This window comes from Haliotis cracherodii, unplaced genomic scaffold (assembly GCF_022045235.1).
Source record: "Haliotis cracherodii isolate W230 unplaced genomic scaffold, xgHalCrac1.p SCAF_4, whole genome shotgun sequence".
In the NCBI taxonomy this organism is placed as follows: Eukaryota; Metazoa; Mollusca; class Gastropoda; order Lepetellida; family Haliotidae; genus Haliotis; species Haliotis cracherodii.
Window position 1 is genome coordinate 57,930,957 of NW_027266297.1, and position 27,050 is coordinate 57,958,006.

The following is a 27,050-nucleotide window of genomic DNA, read 5'->3' on the forward strand; positions in this document are numbered from 1 at the left end:
AGTGTTGTGTGTAGAGGTGAAATAGTCCTGTGACCAAGCATCAGTGTCGTGTGTAAGGGTGAACTATTCCTGTGACATATACATCAGTGTTGTGTGTAGGGGTGAACTATTCCTGTGACCAAGCATCAGTGTTGTGTGTAGAGGTGAAATAGTCCTGTGACCAAGCATCAGTGTCGTGTGTAAGGGTGAACTATTCCTGTGACCAAGCATCAGTGTTGTGTGTAAGGGTGAACTATTCCAGTGACCAAGCATCAGTGTTGTGTGTAAGGGTGAACTAGTCCTGTGACCAAGCATCAGTGTTGTGTGTAGAGGTGAAATAGTCCTGTGACCAAGCATCAGTGTCGTGTGTAAGGGTGAACTATTCCTGTGACATATACATCAGTGTTGTGTGTAGGGGTGAACTAGTCCTGTGACCAAGCATCAGTGTTGTGTGTAGGGGTGAACTAGTCCTGTGACCAAGCATCAGTGTTGTGTGTAGAGGTGAACTAGTCCTGTGACCAAGCATCAGTGTCGTGTGTAGAGGTGAACTTTTCCTGTGACCAAGCATCAGTGTTGTGTGTAGGGGTGAACTATTCCAGTGACCAAGCATCAGTGTTCTGTGTAGGGGTGAACTATTCCTCTGACTTATACATCATTGTTGTGTGTAGGGTGAACTATTCCTGTGACTAAGCATCAGTGTTCTGTGTAGGGGTGAACTATTCCTGTGACTTATACATCATTGTTGTGTGTAGGGTGAACTATTCCTGTGACATACACATCAGTGGTTGAAGTATTCCAAGCCTTACCTTTGGGTACAACATGAGTGTTGTGGAGTTTATGACACTGAAGGACCCATTGGGTATCATCGGACTGGACAGAGGAACTAGCAAACAAACACTGACATCATCATTAAACGTACACATTGGTATTTTCAATTATAATTCCATATTAGTGAGTAATTGATTTGAAGCTGTTTTCAACAGTGCTCCAGTTGTGTGGGCGAAAACCTGCCTGTCAACCCAGGGGTAAAATGGCTCCTTTTCCTGTGCCATTTGTGGCCTGACATGAGGGTTTGTGGGGGACAATGCAGAGAAGCCAACTCTAATTGAAATTTCAGAGTAATCAGTGGGGTAAAAAAGTGTACATTTGTGTGAAAAAGTGAGCGAGTAAGTTGTGTTTATCGCCGCCTTTAACAGTATTCCAATTATACTGCGGCGTGTCAGCTTGATGTGGGAGGAAAGCCCGAAGTGATGCAGGTCTCAGACGTTTACCACTTCAGTGAAACCCATTAGCACGGGTATAGTGCTGAGAAAACTAGAAACAAAATCGGGGCAAACCAGGATTCGGACCCCCAATCATAGGTTTCTGGTGTGCCTAAAGGACATAACTCTTCACAGCAAATCGCTGCGTCTTAGATGACTTGGCCACCCGTGACCCCTGTGTGAAAAAGAGTGATGGTAGGAGTACCATGCCATGATGCTGGTTTTCGCTTCGCCATTTTTGTTAGGCCGATTCGTACATGAAGCATGGGTACACATGCACTGACGCTAGTAGTCATAGCTGCACACGAGAGCCCCCTAGTTATTCAAAAGGGGCAAAAAAAGCTCCAAATATGCAGAAAAGAGACTCCACTCACGTCTGTAAGGTTAAATATGACAAAACCTCAAAACTGAATATCAATCCAAACATCAAAGAAAAATTGAGATCAACATCGAAAGAGTACTCGAAAACAGCTAGAAGTTCCATAACGGCATGTGACAACCTCATCAACGACATACATCAGGGCCACATTTCAAAGATGTATTTTGAATAACTTGTGTAATAATAGTTTATAAATCATTTACGAAAACATTTAATTTAAGCTGTTGTGTGGGGCCAAGTCCTCCTAAAGGGGTGATAAAAAAAAGGCTTTGAAAACACTGCATTCATGCCGAAACACTTGATCAAAGCTCCACACATTAATAGAATTGATCATGTGACAATCACGGTGTTTCGGGTTCGGTGTACATGCAGTTATCTCCCTGTAGAAGGCTTCAAGTTATTGGTGCTTTAACAATTTGCTTTGTGTGATATCTTATACAAGTAAATAATTCCTGAAAAAAATGTCAAAAGATTTAATTTGGGGAGGATAAGCTTAATAGCTTAGTTTCAATTTAAAAAGCGTAATGGTTGGCATATCTGGACAATGTTCGGCCTTCTGATGGCATGTCATTGTCTGTGATAATGTGGGTGTTGCTCATTCTATCGACCACTAACTTGATGGAATATTGCTGATTGGCATAAAACAACATGCATTATATGCAGGAGTATGGTGAATACTGTCCAAGGATCATTATCAGCTAGCTAATCTCGGATTTCGAGAAAATGGACGGAAAGGGTAGATAACTCTTCAAAGCAAACTGGTGCCTTATGCCTCCAGGTCCCAAATGTCCCTGTCATGCATGAAATGGCAATACCCTGACCCAGGTAGAATGATAGTATAGTTTTGTAAATCTGGACCCCCAACTCATTGAAATCAGATCTTATATTCCAATATGATACCTTTCTGAATTAATATTTATGAATCGAGGCAGTAAATTTAAAGCAGAGAAGATGAATTATATTAAAAAGCTGAAATTTCCCACACTCCCTTTCCTTATAATAGCATAACCTACGGGGTGGGGTGGAGAGTGAGGAACATCTGAAGCAACATCAGTCATATTTTGTACAATTGTTCTTGTATACATCACTGTTCATCCAATAAATTAGGTGCGGTGGGCATGGTGCCGGCGCGACAGCACATTAATTACAAAAATAATGCTGGGTTCTTGGCCGCTGCTTCTACAGCGGCAGTCCAAATCTTCCTGCCTGCTGTTTCCGCGGGACAGAGTACAAAGTTCCCATAGCTATACCCGTCTGCCTTGCCACGGTGGAGGGCCACAACTATGTTTCGCACGCAGACTGTCCAATAGGCGCCATCCACACCGCGCCCTATTTTCATCCACAAGCCTCTTTCTCTCATTTATTATATTTACCTTCCTTCTAAACTTTATAACATACCGCCATACAATATGACCATAAAGGTCTGCATCTAATAATAGGCCATTTATATTGCGCATATTTCCACACCACACATGGGCATGCTCACAGTGCTATTATTACCCCGGTCACTGGATCAGTGTACACACAAGAATCATTCTCAGCTCCCTGGGCAGTATACAACCCAAGCTGCCTGTTAGGTGCTAGAGGGCTAACAACCACATTGCCATGTCAATGGATGCTTCATTTAGTGCGGGCAGTCAAGGTTTGCTCTGAGTGAAATATCGGAGTCATCTTGACCAATCTCAAGAAATAAAATACAAGCGTTTCTGAAGAAAAAATCCCACATTAATGAATAATTTTGTTCAAAATATATGGAAGCAGTGAATGCCACCTGCTCCAGGAAAGAAGAAAATCACTGCTAAGGAATTTTTGTTGAAACATTACTCACCACCTTCCTCTGTCCGGACATTGATGGTGGTGGGGTCTCCGCGGTAGGCTCTGTCCGCTGTTACTGTAATGTCGTAACTCGTCCATGCTGAAAGTCCCTTGATTTTTTTCTTCACACGAATTGATTTCTTGTTGTGTATGGGTAGCTATTAGAGATAAAAAAAAAAGGATACTGTATATGTCCGTAGATAAGCTGGATTTTGAGGACCAGAAAAAAGATTTTGTAGAAAGGGGTCAGCTTATCCACGGGATACACTTTCATGATAGTTATATTTTTCAGATTGTTATCTGTCAGAAACATCGCCTGAATGACGGTCTGATAGATTACAACTTCCCGAAAGTTTGGAAGTTGCTATGACTACAGCCATTATTGTTATAAATTATCAATAAAGTTTGTTAAATCTTTATTGGAAATTATAATTTCAATATAATTACAAAATTTTTCATCTTATAATTAGTGAATGAGTGAGTTGGGTCTAATGCCGCTTTTAACAGTATTCCAGTTATATCGTGGCGTGTCAGCTTAATATGGGAGGAAAGCCCGAAGTGATGCAGGTCTCAGATGTTTACCACTTTGGTGAAACCCACGAGCACGGGTTTGGTGCTGACAAACCTAGAAACATAATCTGTGCGAATCGGGATTCGAACCCACAATCACAGGTTTCTGGCGTGCCCAACTCTGCACAGCAAATCGCAGAGCCTTAGACGACTCAATTTGACATGTAGATACATAGGATTTAAGTTTTCAAATGTGCCTGCATTGTTTTTCATTCTGATGTATACACTGATAACAGGCAAAGATTTCATTTCTTGGTTCAAAATGGATTTTCTTCAAAAACAATGGCATCAGTGATGGAAAGTAATAAAAAAAATCTTAAAAAACAACATCTTGACAAAATGATGTCAGAGGAATAAAATAAAGAGCATGTGTAATTTCGACTGACAAGTCTGAGTTACCTCCCTTCCCTGATGACCTGTTATAAAGTCTTTTTCATGAGGGACCATCATCCATTTAATATTCAGTGGTGGCTGAGATTTTTGTCAAAGCTAGAATGTTTTGGGGTTTTGGGCTTTGTAAGAGACATACTCATATTTTCTGTGAAAGGAGTTGAAAGTATGTTTTTTGTCACACATTTTTCCCGAACATCCAGCATGATCAGTCAACAATTTTTCATTTGAAAAATCTGCAGCACAATTGTTTTTTATCTTACCAAGAACACTAACAAGCACATTTAAGTGCAAGAGAGTACAAAGTACCCATAGCTATACCCGTCTGCCTTGCCACAACTGAGGGCCACGAGTATGCTTCGCATGCAGACTGTCTCGTCGGCGCCATCCACACAGCGCCCTATTTTCATCCACAAGCCTCTGCATCACATATATTTATTGACCGTCCTTCTAAACTTTATAACATACCACCACACAATATCACTTTAAAGGTCTGCATCTAATAATAGGCCATTTATATTGCTCATATTTCCTCACCACACATGGGCATGCTCAAAGCGCCATTATTACCCCGGTCACTGGATCAGTATGCACTCAACAATCATTCTCAGCTCCCTGGGGAGTATACAACCCAAGCTGCCTGTTAGGTAGGGCTGGGACGGGTAACTCGGGTACCCAGGTCAGGTGGGTCCTGAATAGGACCCAGGTACCCACAGGTTTGTCACATGATATATATTGTTTGATGACAAAAAATATCTAAAACTCTATGATTACACTATAAGTCACTAATAAATATCCCATTTCTTTCTGACAATGCACCCATTCCTTCTGACTTTTATATGTTTGATTAAAGATAAAACTTCATACATTAAACTTCAGTGTATGCATGAGAGGATCGTCTTACACGTGTATCTGAAAACAATTTTGACAGGGCTAAGGTCAAACCTTTCCAAATCGGACAGTTTGTACCTATCTCTAAATATCTACAGTGGGTACCCCGGTAGGGTAGGGTAATACAGTGGTGGGTACCCGGGTGGTAAATTTGGACCCGTACCAGCCCTACTGTTAGGTGCTAGAAGGTTCGATTTCACCTGATATGCTAATGGGTCAGCTACCCCGGTACACACATTGATATCTTACTTCAAGAGCATGTGTGTCGATATCTGCATCTGTGGTATGACTACAAACATTTAATTGATTCATTCTATCATATACTGAAAAAATGAACAATAAAATAAACATGCAAGTTCAACAAACAGCAAAGACTAGTCGTCCATGAACCGAAACTGACCTCCCATGAGCCTTTTGGACCTCCGGTGATCCTGAGTGTATAGTTGTAGCGATCGTTGTCATCAGGATTGGGTTTAGTCCAGTTGAGTTTGATGAAACTTTGGCCAATTCTGACTTCTTTTAAATTTCCTACAGGACCTGGTTTCTCTGAAATTGTATTTCAAGGACATTCATTCTTAAAAAATAAGGTAGGAAAGAGAGTCACTTTGGCCCACAGAGTATGCGAAAGAAGACGTTTACAAACCATGGCCCATGTATTCATATGCTTGAGAATAAGATTTTGGTGATTTTGGGTTTCTGGAAAGCATTTTTCTAATATTTGATGATGATGCAAGTATTTGATCCAAATTGTTTTTCATTGGAGATGTGGAAAAACAGTATCAATATGGCATAAATTCATCTTGGGTGAAAGGCTTCCTTATACTTTGGAAGTCTGAAATTATTTTGTTTTAGCCATATTTATGTATTTGATCATGTCAAAAGTTATAAGAAGCGTAAGAAAGAAAAAGAACTGTTTGATGGTTGACATCATTTGATATTTCCAACAGGCCAAATAGGGCCCTAAATACCCCACCTTTCTATTTCAGACAAGGGACGTGACAGGTGGGATGTATGACTGGGAAATGTGACAGGTGGGAGATGTGAGAGGTGGGATGTATGACTGGGAGATGTGACAGGTGGAAGATGTGACAGGTGGGATGTATGACTGGGAGATGTGACAGGTGGAAGATGTGACAGGTGGGATGTATGACTGGGAGATGTGACAGGTGGGATGTATGACTGGGAGATATGACAGGTGGGATGTATGACTGGGAGATGTGACAGGTGGAAGATGTGACAGGTGGGATGTATGACTGGGAGATATGACAGGTGGGATGTATGACTGGGAGATATGACAGGTGGGATGTATGACTGGGAGATATGACAGGTGGGAGATGTTACAGGTGGGATGTATGACTGGGAGATATCACAGGTGGGAGATGTGACAGGTGGGCGATGTAACAGGTGGGATGTATGACTGGGAGATATCACAGGTGGGATGTATGACTGGGAGATATCACAGGTGGGAGATGTGACAGGTGGGATGTATGACTGGGAGATATCACAGGTGGGATGTATGACTGGGAGATATCACAGGTGGAAGATGTTACAGGTGGGATGTATGACTGGGAGATATCACAGGTGGGATGTATGACTGGGAGATATCACAGGTGGGAGATGTTACAGATGGGCGATGTAACAGGTGGGATGTATGACTGGGAGATATCACAGGTGGGATGTATGACTGGGAGATATCACAGGTGGGAGATGTGACAGGTGGGATGTATGACTGGGAGATATCACAGGTGGGATGTATGACTGGGAGATATCACAGGTGGGAGATGTTACAGGTGGGATGTATGACTGGGAGATATCACAGGTGGGATGTATGACTGGGAGATATCACAGGTGGGATGTATGACTGGGAGATATCACAGGTGGGAGATGTTACAGGTGGGATGTATAACTGGGAGATATCACAGGTGGAATGTATGACTGGGAGATATCACAGGTGGGATGTATGACTGGGAGATGTCACAAGTGGGATTTATGACTGGGAGATATCACAGGTGGGAGATGTTACAGGTGGGATGTATGACTGAGAGATATGACAAGTGGGAGATGTGACAGATGGGATGTATGACAGGGAGATATGACAGGTGGGATGTATGACTGGGAGATATGAAAGGTGGGATGTATGACTGGGAGATGTGACAGGTGGGATGTACGACTGGGAGATGTCACAAGCGGGATTTATGACTGGGAGATATCACAGGTGGGAGATGTTACAGGTGGGATGTATGACTGAGAGATATGACAAGTGGGAGATGTGACAGATGGGATGTATGACAGGGAGATATGACAGGTGGGATGTATGACAGGGAGATATGACAGGTGGGATGTATGACTGGGATATGTGACAGGTAGGATGTAAGACAAGGAGATGTGACAGGTGGGGGATGTGACAGGTGGGAGATGTGACAGGTGGGGGATGTGACAGGTGGGAGATGTGACAGGTGGGGGATCTGACAGGTGGGAGATGTGACAGGTGGGATGAATGACTGGGATATGTGACAGGTAGGATGTAAGACAAGGAGATGTGACAGGTGGGGGATCTGACAGGTGGGAGATGTGACAGGTGGGATGTATGACAGGGAGATATGACAGGTGGGATGTATGACTGGGATATGTGACAGGTAGCACAAGACCAAATAGCGTCCATTCCAATTTGGAATGAACGTTGGAATGCTTTGGAAAGATCGATCATTCCAAACTTTCCAAAGCTTGGAAAGATCGATCTTTCCAAAAAATCCAAAATTGCAATGGCAACATTTCCAAACATATTTCCAACATTGGAAATGTTTGGAATGACTTGGAATGGTTTGGAATGGTTTGGAATTGTTTGGAAATATGGTTAGAAGGAACAAGTTAAAATATGTTTTATCAGTAATTTGAACAATAAAAAGACAATGAATTAGGGGCTTTAGGGGTTGCTTATATAGTAATTTTGAAATTTTGAGATTTGGAAAGAATGCCAAGAGTGGGTGGGGGACGAACTAAGGGAGCTGTGTGTGTTGGGTGGTTGTTAGATAAGGTAGTTTTGGTTTTATGATTTTATTTGGGGTTTAAATGCGACTAATTAGTCCTGTTTTCATTAGGTATAAACCTAAGGCTTTGAATTTTTCTAATTTATTTTGTGGATTTAGGATTGATTCTAGTGTAATTCCGGTTTTAAGATTTAGGGTGGTCTGTAGTGTTGTTCGGTGTGTTTGGTAGCGTGTGCAGTGAATGAGTACGTGTTCTGGTGTTTCTTGTTGTTTGCAATGTGGGCAGTTTCCTGTTGTGTGTAGATTAGCTATTTTACGGTGATTATTTAGTTTGGTGTGGCCTGTTTGTAGTTTAGTAATTATTCTGTCGATGTTTTTGGATGGGTGTAGTATTTTGGGTTTATTTAGTTTTTTTTTAGTACTTTCCTGATTTTGGCTATTTAAGTTTTGGTATATATTTTGCCATTTTTTGTTGATTTTTTGTTAAGTGAGACTTTTGATTTCTGATTTTGAGCTGGGTAAGTTTAAGCTTATTTCTGGAAGTTAAAGGGATAATTTTGCTGTTTTATCTGCCTTTTCATTTCCAAAGATACCTACGTGGGCGGGGGTCCAAATGAACTCTATTTGTTTACCTGCCCTAGTTAAGTTGTTTGAGCTATTGAGTATTTGATTTATTAGTTTGGGGTGGTTTTTAGTATTTTTTTAGAGGGGTGTAGGATTTTAGGTTTGGCTAGTGGTTTTCTGAGCACTTTGTTGATTTGGCTATTTGAGTTTTGATATTGATTACGCCATTTTGGGGGTATTTTTTGTTTGTTTATACTTTTAATTTCTGATTTTGAGATGTGTAGGTTTAGGCTTATTTCTGGTATTTTAAGAGATAATTTATCTGCTTTATCGGCGCTTTTGTTGCCGTAAATTCCTACGTGGGCGGGGATCCACAAGAAGGTTATTTGTTTGCCTGCTTTTGTTAGGTCGTTGGAGCTTTTAAGTATTTGGTTTATTAATTTAGGTCGTTTTGGGGTATTTTAGTTTTGGAGGGCTTGCAGTCCACTAAGGGAGTCGGTGAGAATTAGGATTTTATTGTTGTTTTTAGATTGTTGGTAATGCAGGGCTGAGGCCATGCCCATAAGTTCGGTCGTGAATATAGACTGGTTGTTTAGGAGTCGGTAAGATTGTGTGGATATAACTGGTTGTGTGGTATGGACTCCGAAGCCTGTGTGGTTGGAGATCGGGTCTGAAGATCCGTCAGTGTATATGTGACACCCATTTGGCCAATTTTCGTGTATGTATGCAAGTGTGGTGGATTTAGCTATGTTTGGGTCGGTTTGTTTATTTATTTGGTTAGCTAGCGTTGTATCTATTTTGGGTATTTTGAGTTTAAGGGTGAAGATATTTGATTTTTTGCAGTTTTGTTTAAGATTTTGAGTTTGGTGTCCATTGAGGTAGTTAGTTATTCTTTGGGATATTGGGGTGAGTAAGGGGTGTTTGCGAGCTAGAGTTTGGTTTCTTGGGCTAATGTTTTGTTTAATTATGAGACAACTGACTGACTGACTGATATAGAAGATTTAACGTGCGCTTTCCGACTGTAGCGTATTTCGCACACGGGCCTGGCCAGACCATTCCGAAAAGGATGAAAGTGGTGTGTGCAACCCAAGAGGGGGATTTTAGGGGTTGCTTAATTAAATTGAATTTTTGGAATTTTTAAATTTGGAATAAATGCCGAGGTGGGTGGAGGAGGGAACTAAGGGAGCCGAGTGAGGCGGGTGTTTGTATGTTTTTTGGATTGGTAGATTAATTAGTTTTTAGATGCGCTTAATTAGGTCTGTTTTGATTAGGAATACGCCTAGGGCCTTGAAATTTTCTAGTTTATTTTGAGGGTTTAGTATTTCATCTAGAGTAGGAACCTTATTTAGATTGAGGGTGGTTTGTAGTGTGGTTCTGTGTGTTTTGTAGTGGGTGCAGTGGATGAGTGCGTGTTCTGTGGTTTCGGGTTGTTTGCAGTGGTGTGGTGTGCCTTTTAAGTTGTTTTAGGTGGTTATTTAGGTTAGTGTGTCCTGTTTAGAGTTTTGTAATTGATCTGTCAATTTTTTTTTAGGGGTGTAGGATTTTAGGTTTGGCTAGTGGTTTTCTGGAGAGACAACTAATAGGTCTCAAGATTAAGTATTCGGCTGGATGGCAGCTGCCATTTAATTACAAAACAGACAGCCTAAGATCATAAAATGGACAATCTTTGGTAACATCTAATTTATTGTTGTCTCACACCAGAGCTGTGAATAATTCTGTTCATTGAACAATTGGAATTCAGGAAGTTATCAATAATTGTTTTACTTAACATAAGATAAGATAAGTTGTTACAACATAATATTATGATGTCAGGACGTACTACAGTCAAAACCATATATTTTAAAATCAATTTAATGACAGACTATGATTTCCAAGTCCCGATTAGCAAATCAATGAGGTATCAGTTTCACCAAATGTGCACAGACCGCCTATACTTATATATATATTTTTCATAACTATTCTCCAGTTAAAGTCCTATCCTCTTATCAAGAAGTCTTTGAGAGTGATCATCATTAACGAAACTCATTCTCGTCAAAGAATACAGAACAAATGAAGAATCAGATGCATACATTTATTGCCATGCTTCATTCATCATGAAGTAGATTTACATACATTTGTGAATAGCACTTAAACTGTGATAATGAATTTTACCATTGTCCATATTATATTATAAATATTAACCATAATATGGATTTCTGAATATATAAACGACTCCAAACGTTGATATTTCAGACAAAAACAAAGTCAGCTGTCTTTTAACGTTCAGGGGAAAAGGGTTTGCTTTCACAATTGAACATTTGTTTTCTCCAAAGGACAATCAAATCAAGCCCAAAACAGTAAAAATACACATATATGGTTAGCGATCTTCATTGTACACCGAGGGGGGAATTCGTCTGCTCTAAGTGCCTTCACAAAAACATTTCAGCCCTTAATTACCGAGGCAGCTGTGACGTAGTAGCATTACATTCGCTGCGTTTGCGGCATATAAGATGTGTAATCTGTGGAGTGACTAAAGTAATATTACGGCTGAAATCTTACTTGCATGGTTGTTTTAATAGAAAATTTACCGTTTAAAAACACAATTGTTCTTATATAACGTTTTTAGGTTTGGTTTATAAATACAAGAGAAGATTTTTTATACATATAACACTGGTCGAAAATACAGCTGAACAATAGAAAAATAAAAATAGGAGTTGTGAATAGTGACAAATTTTAATTACATCACCGTGTCAATAATTATTGATTGATTCCGTCAAACAACTGTTAAACCATTTATTGCCATGTACGTACATGTACACAGGAAGTCGGCGCTGTCGGAGGCTCAAGGTAAATAAACATCGTGGTTTAATAACGGGAGATCAGACGAACCGTGAATCAGGGGCACGCGATGTAATTACACCTAAAGGTGGTAGAACCAGGGTATTGTCTCTTGGACTGGCTAATTGACCGTCCGTATAATTGGTAAATATATTCGTTTTGACACCCGTGTTTCATGCGCATTCCCGGTTCATAAGCAGAATACAGTGATCAGCGGAGCGTGAACAACATGGATGCCGCTTTTCGGCCGTACCGAACAGTCAAGCTGCGATCTCGGAACTGAATCCAACTGCAAGCGTAGACAAGATTACTTCCCCTACCCAAACATGATCGTTGCTCAGAAATGTTCAAATCTATCTTCAGTAAATCATGAAATTAATGCGAGCTTGACATTTATGCGAAAAATGCGATCGTCAGTCCCTCTGATTATTTTAATATGTTTCATTTCATCATGATAAAAAAGTTAGTCACTTATAAGGTTACCACGTTGAAAATGGAAACGATCTTTAACAAAAACAACAAAATGTATTCTCTCATCACTCAGCCTAACAGTGATATAACTGCAAATTAAACAATCAAGTACGCTAAAGTATTACACATGGTGGGTGGAGGACCAGGGGCACTTTGAGTTTGACAGGTGTCATCAACTGGTCAAGTAACATCACGGTGTGTATATTCACGTTGATTGGACAGTCTAGACTGGCGCCAACTAATCATGACGGCGTCTTCAGAACAGAACAGAACTTTATTTCTCCCAGGTTTAGGCTTACGTGGATAACGGAAAATTTTGTTTAAGTGATAGCACATTTGTAATTCAATCTAATATACTTTCCTTGTTGATTATCTGGCTGCGGTCGAAGATCCGGATGTATCTAAATATGCTCAGTATATATACAGGGTTTATTGTTATACTATTAGGATTGATAGATACAATCGAGTATTTATACCCTTGATCATAAAGTTAGTCACTACTTTCACACTTTGATTTGTATGATTTGGGTTATGATTAAATTGACAAAATAAGAAATCATTCCGTGTATATGTGTATTATATATTGTACCTCAATACGTAATTAAATTGTGTATAAATAAGGACACTAGGTTAATTACTGTAATTGATTATTTGATAAACATATTAACATTTAGTTGTGTGATATGTCACAGAGGTAAAGCTAATTCATAACAACTAATTGTACCATTTATTTGGTTTCTATCTTTTATATGAAACAAATGCTATAACATGGGGTGATAAACTTCATTGGCAATAGACGTAGCATATAATTGTCCACATGAACAGTCTACTCTGTTCCAGATATGTTTATTCATTTTGTCAGCATTTAAATCGTTGCATTCCTGGCTCAATGTTTCATTTGACGAAATCTTGTTCCCTGTTTTGAATTACCGTCAGATAGTTCCAGAACAATTATAAAATTTTCAGCCCTATGTGTTGCGCATAATTCCGAGATGATTCGAAGTTCATATTCTTGTACGAACACTTATCAAAATTCATTTATACCTAGTACTATTATGAACATATGTATATTAGTTCAAATTATAATAATGAGGCCCTCTATATTCTCGAAACGGTCTTTGGGAACGGTATGGGAAAACAAAATATTTGTTTAATTGTTCAAAGTTCAAAGTCAATGTCATATGATTATAGACAAGGGAGATAAGAAATTAAATATAAAGAGTAGCCACTTTAAATGACAGAATTTCTTTTAGTTAAATTTGCTCATGATTTGGTCTTTTCGTGGTACATAGTGCCAAAATACTCTTAATTATTTACTTTCATGTCATTACTAATCTCACATAAGGTCAAAAGTTGTACAACTTTTAACAGATATGATTATGACATGTTGTATCCAAACATATCCAAACATTTCCAAACATTTCCAAACAAATCCAAACATATCCAAGCTTGGAAATATGACCTTTCCAAATATTGGAATAGTCATATTTCCAACTGGAATGGTGGTATTTCCAAGTTTTGGATTTTTTGGAATGGATGATATTTTGTCCAGTGTAGGATGTAAGACAAGGAGATGTGACAGGTGGGGGATGTGACAGGTGGGAGATGTGACAGGTGGGAGATGTGACAGGTGGGGGATCTGACAGGTGGGAGATGTGACAGGTGGGGGATCTGACAGGTGGGAGATGTGACAGGTGGGATGTATGACTGGGAGATGTGACAGGTGGGATGTATGACTGGGAGATGTGACAGGTGGGATGTATGACTGGGATATGTGACAGGTAGGATGTAAGACAAGGAGATGTGACAGGTGGGGGCTGTGACAGGTGGGAGATGTGACAGATGATGTATGACTGGGAGATGGGACAGGTGGGGGATCTGACAGGTTGGATGTATGACTGGGAGATGTGACAGGTGGGTTGGTTGGTTTGTTGTTTAATGCCGCACTCAGCAATATTCCAGCCATATGACGGCAGACCAGATAATCCAGTGATTGATATCATGAGCATCGATCCCCGCAATTGGGATCGATGACATGCATCAACCAAGGCAACAAGCCAGACCACCTGATCCCGTTAGTTGCCTTATACGACAAGCATAGTCACCTTTTACAGCAAGCATGGGTTGCTGAAGACCTATTCTACCACGGAATCTTCACCGGTCTGTGACAGGTAGGAGATGTGACAGGTATGATGTTTGACTTTGAGATGGTGGGATGTATGAATGGGAGATGTGACAGGTGGGAGATGTGACAGGTGGGATGTATGACTGGGAGATTAACAAGTGGGATGTATGACTGGGAGATATGACAGGTAGGATGTATGACTGGGAGATGTGACAGGTGGGCATATGACTGGGAGATGGGACAGGTGGGGGATGCGACAGGTGGGAGATGTGACAGATGATGTATGACTGGGAGCTATGACAGGTGGGATGTATGACTGGGTGATATGACAGGTAGGATGTATGACAGGGAGATATGACAGGTGGGATGTATGGCTGGGAGATATGACAAGCGGGAGATATGACAGGTGGGAGATGTGACAGGTGGGATGTATGACAGGGAGATATCACAGGTGGGAGATGTGACAGGTGGGATGTATGACTGGGTGCTATGACAGGTGGGATGTATGACTGGGAGATATGACAGGTGGGATGTATGGCTGGGAGATATGACAAGCGGGAGATATGACAGGTGGGAGATGTGACAGGTGGGATGTATGACAGGTGGGAGATATCACAGGTGGGATGTATGACTGGGAGATATCATAGGTGGGAGATGTGACAGGTGGGATGTATGACTGGGAGATGGGACAGGTGGGAGACGGACAGGTGGGATGTATGACTGGGAGATATCATAGGTGAGAGATGTGACAGGTGGGATGTATGACTGGGAGATGTGACAGGTGGGAGATGTGACAGGTGGGATGTATGACTGGGTGCTATGACAGGTGGGATGTATGACTGGGAGATATGACAGGTGGGATGTATGGCCGGGAGATATGACAAGTGGGAGATATGACAGATGGGAGATGTGACAGGTGGGATGTATGACTGGGACGTGACAGGTGGGATGTATGACTAGGAGATATGACAGGTGGGATGTATGACTGGGAGATGTGACAGGTGGGATGTATGACTGGGAGATGTGACAGGTGGGATGTATGACTGGGAGATGTGACAGGTGGGAGATGTGACAGGTGGGATTAATGACAGGTGGGAGGTGACAGGTGGGATGATGTCAGGTGGGTCAAATGTCCATGGATTGACATCCAAGTCTACTGAGAATGATGTCAAATGACACATATTTGTGTTAGACAACTGAGCACAACTTACCGATCTGTTTGAGGTTGATACTACTGCAGTAGGATACCTCTGTGTTGGGCTGTTGGCCGACAATGATGATAATGAAGACATCCTCCAAGCACTGATCAGCAGCACCAGGTGGTCGGCAATCAAAATTACACTGACGGAGAATGGTTGTTTTTTGTAACTTCTGTCTCAAGTCTCGATTTGTACATGTTGTGTTATTTAGATTCCTGGAAGCAGATTTTGTCATATTCAGCAAACTAACTAACTGGAGATCAACACGAGACACAAGCATGGGGTACTGGAGATCATCTCAAGGAGACAAGAATGGGGTACTGGAGATCATAGAAGGGAGACAAGCATGGGGTAATGGTCATCAAAGGGAGACAAGCATGGGGTACTGGAGATCATCACAAGGAGACAAGAATGGGGTACTGGGGGTCATTAAAGGGAGACAAGAATGGGGTAGGGGTGATCATCAAAGAGAGACAAGCATGGGGTACTGGAGGTCATCAAAGGGAGACAAGAATGGGGTACGGGTGATCATCAAAGAGAGACAAGCATGGGGTACTGGAGGTCATCAAAGGGAGACAAGAATGTGGTAAGGGTGATCATCAAAGCGAGACAAGCATGGGGTACTGGAGATCATCGAAGGGAGACAAGCATGGGTACTGGATATCATCGAAGGGAGACAAACATGGGGTACTGGAGATCCTCAAAGGGAGACAATCATGAGGTATTGGCTATCATCAAATGGAGACAAGCATGGGGTAATGGTCATCAAAGGGAGACAAGAATGGGGTACTGGAGGTCATCAAAGGGAGACAAGAATTGGGTACGGGTGATCATCAAACAGAGACAAGCATGGGGTACTGGAGGTCATCAAAGGGAGACAAGCATGGGGTACTGGAGATCATCGCAAGGTGACAAGAATGGGGTACTGGAGGTCATCAAAGGGAGACAAGAATTGGGTACGGGTGATCATCAAAGAGAGACAAGAATGGGGTAGTGGAGGTCATCAAAGGGAGACAAGCATGGGGTACTGGAGATCATCGCAAGGAGACAAGAATGGGGTACTGGAGGTCATCAAAGGGAGACAAGAATGGGGTACGGGTGATCATCAAAGGGAGACAAGCAAGGGGTACTGGAGGTCATCAAAGGGAGACAAGCATGGGGTACTGGAGATCATCACAAAGAGACAAGAATGGGGTACTGGAGGTCATCAAAGGGAGACAAGAATTGGGTACTGGTGATCATCAAAGAGAGCCAAGAATGGGGTACTGGAGGCCATTAAAGGGAGACAGATCATCAAAGAGAGACAAGCATGGGGTACTGGATATCATCAAAGGGAGACAAGCATGGGTACTGGATATCATCGAAGGGAGACAAGAATGGGGTACTGGTGATCATCGAAGGGAGGCAAGCATGGGGTACTGGAGATCATCGAAGGGAGGCAAGCATTGGTACTGGATATCATCGAAGGGAGACAAGCATGGGGTACTGGATATCATCGAAGGGAAACAAGCATGGGTACTGGATATCATCGAAGGGAGACAAGAATGGGGTACTGGGGGTCATCGAAGGGAGACAAGCAAGGGGTACTGGAGGTCATCGAAGGGAGACAAGCATGGGTACTGGATATCATTGAAGGGAGACAAGAATTGGGTACTGGTGATCATCAAAGAGAGACAAGAATGGGGTACTGGAGGTCATTAAAGGGAGACAAGAATGGGGTACGGGTGATCATCAAAGCGAGACAAGCATGGGGTACTGGATATCATCGAAGGGAGACAAGCATGGGTACTGGATATCATCGAAAGGAGACAAGCATGGGGTACTGGGGATCATCGAAGGGAGGCAAGCATGGGGTACTGGATATCATCGAAGGGAGACAGGAATGGGGTACTGGAGATCATCGAAGGGAGACAAGAATGGGGTACTGGGGATCATCGAAGGGAGGCAAGCATGGGGTACTGGAGATCATCGAAGGGAGGCAAGCATGGGAACTGGATATCATCAAAGGGAGACAAGCATGGGGTACTGGATATCATCGAAGGGAGACAAGCATGGGTACTGGATATCATCGAAGGGAGACAAGCAAGAGGTACTGGAGGTCATCGAAGGGAGACAAGCATGGGTACTGGAGGTCATCGAAGGGAGACAAGCATGGGTACTGGATATCATCAAAGGGAGACAAGCATGGGTACTGGATATCATCGAAGGGAGACAAGAATGGGGTACTGGGGATCATCGAAGGGAGGCAAGCATGGGGTACTGGAAATCATCGAAGGGAGGCAAGCATGAGGTACTGGAGGTCATCGAAGGGAGACAAGAATGGGGTACTGGGGATCATCGAAGGGAGACAAGAATGGGGTACTGGATATCATCGAAGGGAGACAAGCATGGGTACTGGATATCATCGAAGGGAGACAAGCATGGGTACTGGATATCATCGAAGGGAGACAAGAATGGGGTACTGGGGATCATCGAAGGGAGGCAAGCATGGGTACTGGAAATCATCGAAGGGAGGCAAGCATGAGGTACTGGAGGTCATCGAAGGGAGACAAGCATGGGTACTGGATATCATCAAAGGGAGACAAGAATGGGGTACTGGAGGTCATCAAAGAGAGACAAGCATGGGGTACAGGAGATCATCGAAGGGAGACAAGCATGGGGTACTGGATATCATCAAAGGGAGACAAGCATGGGTACTGGATATCATCGAAGGGAGACAAGAATGGGGTACTGGAGGTCATCAAAGGGAGACAAGCATGGGGTACTGGAGGTCATCGAAGGGAGACAAGCATGGGTCCTGGATATCATTGAAGGGAGCCAAGCATGGGGTACTGGAGGTCATCAAAGGGAGACAAGAATGGGGTAAGGGTGATCATCAAAGAGAGACAAGCATGGGGTACTGGAGATCATCAAAGGGACACAAGCATGGGGTACTGCAGGTCATCAAAGGGAGACAAGAATGGGGTACCGGGGATCATCAAAGACAGACAAGCATGGGGTACTGGAGATCATCGAAGGGAGACAAGCATGGGGTACTGGAGATCATAGAAGGGAGACAAGCATGGGGTACTGGAGATCATCGAAGGGAGACAAGAATGGGGTTCTATAGATCATCAAAGGGAGACAATCATGAGGTATTGGCTATAATCAAAGGGAGACAAGAATGGGGTACTTGAAATCAAAGGGAGACAAGCATGTGGTACTGGAGGTCATCAAAGGGAGACAAGCATGGGGTACTGGAGATCATCAAAGGGAGACAAGCATGGGGTTCTGGAGATCATCGAAGGGAGACAAGAATGGGGTACTGGGGATCATCGAAGGGAGACAAGAATGGGGTACTTGAGGTCTTCAAAGGGAGACAATCATGAGGTATTGGCTATCATCAAAGGGAGACAAGTATGAGGTACTGGAGGTCATCAAAGGGAGACAAGCATGGGTACTGGAGGTCATCAAATGGAGACAAACATGAGGTACTGGAGGTCTTCAAAGAGAGACAAGAATGGGGTACTGGAGGTCATCAAAGGGAGACAAGTATGAGGTACTGGAGATCATCAAAGGGAGACAAGCATGGGGCACTGGAGGTCATCAAAGGGAGACAAGCATGGGTACTGGAGGTCATCAAATGGAGACAAGCATGGGGTACTGGAGATCATCAAGGGGACATAAGCCCATTCTTGCCATAAAAGCCGACTGTGCTTGTTGTAAGAGGCAACTATTATAAACAGGATCGGATGGTCAGGCTAGCTGACTTGGTTGATGCATGTAATTGTATCCCAACTGCGTGGACCGATGCTCATGATGTCAATCACTGGATTGTGTGGTCCAGACTTGATTATTTTGCTTGAATATTGCCGAGTGCAGTGTTAAACCACAAAGAAACAAAAACATCAACCCTACACATCTGTAGGTTTAGGAAAAAAGGTGTGCACTGTGCTGAACAACATGAGAACCGACTACATACCAGTCATACCTAAAGCAAAGTCCAACGTAGCATGTGTAGGAGTTGTGTTCCGTGTTGTTGGGCACTTCATAAGTACAGTTGACTGTCTTCTTGGCATGGAACACACATTTGACATTTCCAGGTCGCTGCAGGGGATCTGATACACACATGGAATACATGCTTATACACACATGGATTAGACAAAGACACCTCAAATACTACTGCGAAATGATGAGCCCGGTTCCCCAAAACGATCTTAGTGCTAAGAGTAATTGCCATACTTATTACACTGACTTATGATGCTAAGATTGCATTGTGAATAAGATAAGATAAGATACGACAAGATAATCATAATCATAACACAGTCTGACAACAATTTAAGCACTAAGATCGTTTTAAGTGGAAAGGTCCCAGATGAGAATCGTTTGAATCAACAACTGGTCATCTATTCACCAATATTTATCAAAATGATATCTATATTTCAAAAAGCATCAACATTAAAAAATTTAAAAAAGTATTTTTCATAAATAATAACAGCAAAATCTATGACCAAAGTAATAAATAAAGGATTACCCATCATCATATTATTTTCAGAAAAAGTGCTACAAATTTGAGCTCATAAAGCATCTATTAACTTTTAGATTCAGTTTTTAACTATGTTTTGTGATTTCATACATATTCTGTGTTTGAGTAAATCCATCACTAACAGGTTAGCAATTATGTGACATATTTTACACAAATATTTGCAATATAATACATAGATGGCGAACACTATGAATGTGCAAAGCAAAAGAAAGCAGAAAAAGCACCAGTTGTTAGTTAGAAAACACGTGCTGAAGGACACAGGAAGCAGAGTGTATGATGTCAGAACAGTCCACTATTTCAGGGTAAAACATTACCAGGCCTACAGGTAAGTTGTTTAGCTATTGTATCAGACCTCCATGTCAGAATGATCAGAATGGTCCAAGTGATCTTGATAAAATACTGTGTATCACCCTTGGAGGGGAATAAATTTCTCAGTGGATGAATAAATCCCTTATTCCCCACCACGAGCAATACAGTTGGCACATGGCTTTCTCAGGGACAGTATAAATCCCTTATTCCCCACCACGAGCAATACAGTTGGCACATGGATTTCTCAGGGACAGTATAAATCCCTTTTTCCCCACCACGAGCAATACAGTTGGCACATGGATTTCTCAGGGACAGTATAAATCCCTTATTCCCCACCACGAGCAATACAGTTGGCACATGGATTTCTCAGGGACAGTATAAATCCCTTATTCCCCACCACGAGCAATACAGTTGGCACATGGATTTCTCAGGGACAGTATAAATCCCTTATTCCCCACCACGAGCAATACAGTTGGCACATGGATTTCTCAGGGACAGTATAAATCCCTTATTCCCCACCACGAGCAATACAGTTGGCACATGGATTTCTCAGGGACAGTATAAATCCCTTTTTCCCCACCACGAGCAATACAGTTGGCACATGGATTTCTCAGGGACAGTATAAACCCCTTATTCCCCACCACGGGCAATACAGTTGTCACATGGATTTCTCAGGGACAGTATAAATCCCTTATTCCCCACCACGAGCAATACAGTTGGCACATGGATTTCTCAGGGACAGTATAAATCCCTTATTCCCCACCACGAGCAATACAGTTGGCACATGGATTTCTCAGGGACAGTATAAATCCCTTATTCCCCACCACGAGCAATACAGTTGGCACATGGATTTCTCAGGGACAGTATAAATCCCTTATTCCCCACCACGAGCAATACAGTTGGCACATGGATTTCTCAGGGACAGTATAAATCCCTTATTCCCCACCACGAGCAATACAGTTGGCACATGGATTTCTCAGGGACAGTATAAATCCCTTATTCCCCACCACGAGCAATACAGTTGGCACATGGATTTCTCAGGGACAGTATAAATCCCTTATTCCCCACCACGAGCAATACATTTGGTACATGGATTTCTCAGGGACAGTAAAAATCCCTTTTTCCCCACCACGAGCAATACAGTTGGCACATGGATTTCTCAGGGACAGTATAAATCCCTTATACCAGCGTTTGCACAACCTGACTGCACAGCATATGCGTAATCTGATTGCACAACATTTGCACATCCTGACTGCACAGCCTTTGCACAACCTGACTGCACAATGCCTGTATATCCTGACTGCACAGCATTTGCGTAAGCTGACTGTTCAGCTGATAACACAGCGTTTGCTTAAGCTGACTGCACAGTGTTTGCACAAGCTGACTGCACAGTGTTTGCAGAAGCTGACTGCACAGTGCTTGCAGAAGCTGACTGCACAGTGTTTGCACAAGCTGACTGCACAGTGTTTGCACAAGCTGACTGCACAGTGCTTGCACAAGCTGACTGCACAGTGTTTGCACAAGCTGACTGCACAGTGTTTGCAGAAGCTGACTGCACAGTGCTTGCACAACCTGACTGCATAGTGCTTGCACAACCTGACTGCACAGCTTTTGCACAACCTGACTGCACACTTGCATTAGCAAAGTCTTATACTGAAGAGAAGGGATCATAATTTTGGCATTATACGAAAAAATATGGTAATAGGCACAATTTAGTCATTAATTCAATTGTTGATTGTTTTCATCTTAGAAAGAGATATACAGGTATTAATATATTTTCCCCTTTCTCCCTTCAGGTATTCTGGGGATAAAATGAGTAATTGATTAAATTGGCTTCAGTACTTTGGATCTATGCTCACCCAGAACCCTTTGGTGATAACCGTCTTGTTGAGATTGTGTTGCTGAAATTTACATTTTAAAGATGTAAAGTTTCGACTACTTTTTCTGCTAATTGACAGATAAATTTGATCAAATAATGTACTCATTTTTAAAATAATAAAACCATGAATTTTAATCAGAACAAATTAGGACATCAGTGAATAAAATTGTTTTGGTTTAAATACAAAATAATGTCTTATCAACTTTACCATAATATATTTGTTGTAAAATTATGATGATATTTCCCCCGTTTCCATGAATTATGTTGCACACAGGGCCATAAAAAACTAATTTCCAGATCCTCATCCAAATTTTGAAAAACAGTGAGGTGGGAGGCACTTGACACTGTATCAAGTTAATCCTGTTATTACACTATCTGGTTATAAAGAGAGTTAATTATAGGTCTGGATTTATGTTTGAAATCTATTTGATTAAGTTTTTTAAACTTCACACATTACTGTTCACATTAATTTCAGCAAAGTTTTGAGTGAGCTGATAGGCAGATCGCTCCAACTCACTGTTATTTACATCAACGACAAACAGATTATAGCTATTGGTTCTTTGAAACTAACGTCAGTTGACAGAGAATGGATACATATATCATAAGTGATATATTTTGATTCTTAAAAAGTCACATTTGTGGAAGTTTAACGATTAAATGTCAACATATTCTTTTCGCAATAAAATTAGCAAGAAAATGGTGGCCCTCCAATCTGTTCCATATGTATAATAATTCTGGCTTTATATCAAAGTGCTACGCTTATGGTTAATATTAATAATTTATAAAGCTGCACCTAAAGTAACCCGATATTGGAATATATCATTGCTTGAAAAATAATAGTTTCAGATAGAATCATTGCCTCCAAATACTGACTCGTCAAAAAACGGTTCTGTGTACTCTCGTGTGTGTGTGAGTTGGGTTTAACGCCGCTTTTAACAGTATTCCAGTTATTATCCCCCCACGAGACTGATTAATGAGTGATTTCAGCAATTCGTTGCAAATTAGGTGTGTCGGAGTCGGAGTGTGAGACTGTCGGATTAACGGGTCTAAATAGCACTGATTTAATCCGTTCCCTGCATTTGTGTGGGATAAAGCCAATTGTTGGATTAACGAGTGTTGGATTAACGAGACTTAACTGTATTGTGTATTTTTTTAACCGAGTCACGGGTAGATCCTGGAGAAAATATGTGTACAGCTGATTGCTCTTTTTGGCTTACTTCAGGAGATAAATACACACAGTAATCTTAAACTCTGCATAGAAAACAATGCCTAGCAGAACAGGAAATACAACTGAGATGGTAATTCATCATGTCTAGTGATGTTTTATCGCAATTTTCACATTTTTGTTGACCAAGTTTGTTATCTATTTTCTGTTCATATTCCCCTGAAGCGATACAATGTAGTTTTTGCCTAGACTTAAGTCTTTGCCTAATACTCGAAGTACGTATCACTGTAATGTCAGCATGTACGCTTGATGTAAAGCGAAGGAAATTAACGCTCAGTATTCAAGCATTGTGTAAGATGTTTTACTTGACTACGAAAGCCTTCAGACTAGAGCATCTGTGCCTGTGTCCTGCATCTTGACCTCTGCCAGGAGAAAAGCAACAGGCGTCTGATCTATTAATCATCAGCACGGAAGTGTTTGTTAATGATAACCTACAGCTGAGGTCTGTCCCTCTGGACATGGTCTCAGATAAACCACACAAAACATGTCTATTCTAAACATCTATAACTTTCTAAGTCCCCCTAGAAGTATTGTAAACTGTAACAGACTGCTGGTCTAGAGTTACAGTCTTGTGCCCATTTCCGGCCTTGACCTTGCACAGTGTGCAGTCAGGCTGTGTCTGGTGTTAAGTTGTACCATGCACCGTCACACGGGAGACATTGTTATCGTGTATGTAGTAAACATTTTATGTGATCATAAGGGGTAATTAAATTCCTGTTACGACCAGCATAAGTCGCTGGCATCTATTATGATAACCCAGAATTCCAACAGGTTTCCAATTTTGTAGCCTCAATGACCTGTAATGGGATGTGGAAGGGGGAGAGATACATTTGACCTGGTCCCCACAGTATATAGTGATGCAATCAATTACAACATTATCAATACAAATAATTAAATTTGAGACCAAGGGGGATTGAATGACGTGAGTCAAACTTGCCAGAATAATACCTCTGGAAGATGGGGCACAGGAAAAAGACTCATTACGGAAAAACCTACTTAGGCTAAAAAAAATAATAGTCTCGGTTCTCAGGCACCGCACGCATCATCATAAAGTTTGCTGCATTTTCATTTTTATTTCCGTTTTTTTTTAAAAACACAAAAAATCCATAAATATTCTAAGTAATTTACTCATTAAGGAATACATTAATGTAGGGAGGCCCTTTCCCAGGTTGATTGTACACAACTGTTTATTTGGTTACACATCTGTTTATTTGGTTACACATCTGTTTATTTGGCTACATACTAGTTTGAACAAAAAGAACACAAAAAACAAACACATCGCCCGCCCACTCTATACTTTCAAACGCCATTGCCTGAGAACCTATTATTTTATTTTTTTAAGCCTTAATGTGCAATATTTTCAAACCACAGATGATTCAAATTTCGTCTAATTTGTACAAACCTCATCATATTCTGGTCACAAACACCATGAAGCTAATGCATACATTTATTGTAGTCAAACACGTATGCTCAAGTAATCTTTTTTGTAGTGAACAAAAGCCGTCAAAATAGTTTGCATGGCTGACAAAAAGTTGAAAGTTAAAGCTGCCACAACACTCAGTGTAGGACGTCACAGGAATGTCAGGAGGCAAGTGTTTGGTTAAGAGGGAATGTCATCAGGAAATCAGTAACTAAACTCAACTGGGCCGATATAGTGGCCTAAGTCACATAACAAGAAAGACTGCAGAATTCACACAAGACTGACTTTAAGTGGCATTTTAGAAGCTAAAGGAGGACAGAGCTGACTTCCACAAGTTGCTACTCTTCTAGTGAAACCTTATAGTCTCCAAGTCTGACACGTAACGTAACGCAACGCAACGCAACGTAACGTAACGTGATTTACCATCCTGAACTGGCTCCAAACAGAAGATATCGCTTTGGTCTCTATCACTAATGGCTCTACTACTAAAGCTGTTAACAGTACTTTTTACACTAAAGACACTGCTTATTACTGTCTTCAAATTGAAAAAGTTATAAGAATGATGTTGGATGATAAATAAAATCTCACCCTCGTGTCTTTTGATATCAAATATATCAACACTCGTTGATAAAAGTAGAAAAACTCCTTGGCAAGTCTCAGAGTTTTTCCACTCGTGTTGATATATTTGATATCAAAAGACACGAGGGTGAGATTCTCTGTGTAATGTAATGTAATGTAATGTAATATAATGTTATCGTAACGTAACATAATGTTCAAGATACACTGTAATGTCATGTAATTTCTGGGTTTGATCGTAGTGTCACCAATGGCTATTATGAGTTATGTCCCTTCTATGTCCCTTGTATTGACCAATCAGATTCCACCTTTCATATCACTTGCATTTGCAATCTGTCTGTATTTGCTTTCAACAAAATGGCTGCACCCAGTAAAGACGAACTGATCAATAATCGTAATCTATATCATGATAAAACAGCTCTTACTTACTTAGCGAAGTGCATCAAATCACGAGAGCACCTTGATTAAAAACACAAAGAGATTTGGAAAATATCTGTTGATGCTGAGTCAGCGGTACACATGCTTTACAATTTCTGCAATTGACCGAAATCTGCACAGCAGTTTACGAACCAAATTTTGATTGGAATATGCAAAAACTCGCTAGTCCAGCCAAATATAACTCCATAATGCCAGCCTAGTTCAGCAAGGGTGGAAACTGGACTTTTATAGTCGGTTAACAACCTTGCCTCCGTTCGATGGCTGGTCCCAAACACATATTTTTGTGAATTTAGTAATACTTATCCTAACTAAGGCCATATTAAACTAATTGCTAGATAATCATCCCTGCCCGACTGACGACTAAACCCCTTGACAAATTCATCTTATTTACCAGAGTGAAATGTTTAGAGCACTGTAACAAACAGCTGTCAAACAGCCATTTCATATTTACGACATGCCATGAACTCGTCTACAACCGACTCTCAACTCTCCGTGCGTGCCTGCCTATCGTCTGCTTGCTGGGAGCTGTCAAGATGGCGCTCGCTGTTTTGAAAATATGAAGGGATCTGAAAACCACAAAGGGCTGGTATGCCTGTCCTTTGCCAGAGTCAATGACTCTTATGGAAAAGTTGCTTGTGGTGAACTTGACAAGTTAACGTCAATTGAGGAAAAAATTATAAACGCACGAGTACAGGGAAAACGAAAATATGTTTGACACAGATACATCCAATGCTACAATTGAAATGAATGTTTATTTATAATCTTTGTTATTTGAGTCATCTATTGTTCGAGATCATACCAAGATGTCCGTCCAGTCTTCAACTTAAAGGAAAATTGAAAATAAAAAATAAAAAGCCTCCCTTCCTACTTTTGAAAATAAAGTGGATGATAATCTAGCAATTAAGTTATTAGTGCCCAACCAGTAGGGCTGGGACGGGTAACTCGGTTACCCGGGTTGGGTGGGTACTGACAAGGACCCGGGTACCCACAGGACTACCCGGACCCGTGGTTAGTCATGTGACATATTGTTTGATGACAAAAATTATCCGGAACTACAAGTCACTAATGTTCGCATTTCTTTCTGACTGTGCACCCATTCCTTCTGATTTTCATATGGTTTAATAAAGATATAACTTAATTCAACTTCAGTGTTTGAATGACCAGATTGTTTAATACATGCATCTAAATACGTTTTGCCAGGGCTATGCTATGCTGTTCCCAATCGGACA

At 41.3% G+C, this 27,050-nt stretch overlaps 1 protein-coding gene across 5 annotated transcripts in view; it reads right to left on the minus strand.

The window, feature by feature from the left end:
• Window positions 1–27,050, minus strand: part of LOC139478562 (uncharacterized) — a 69,916-nt gene that overhangs the window by 21,047 nt on the left and 21,819 nt on the right. For 4 of the 5 annotated variants that reach the window (XM_071261091.1, XM_071261090.1, XM_071261095.1 and 1 more), the window contains 5 exons: window positions 19,411–19,546; window positions 15,462–15,664; window positions 5,687–5,832; window positions 3,449–3,593; window positions 786–862 (listed from right to left, as the gene is read on the minus strand). In XM_071261091.1, coding sequence (XP_071117192.1) covers window positions 786–862; window positions 3,449–3,593; window positions 5,687–5,832; window positions 15,462–15,664; window positions 19,411–19,546 — 707 coding nt within the window. The remainder of the gene's footprint in view (window positions 1–785; window positions 863–3,448; window positions 3,594–5,686; window positions 5,833–15,461; window positions 15,665–19,410; window positions 19,547–27,050) is intronic. The other variant, XM_071261094.1, reaches the window with a different exon arrangement.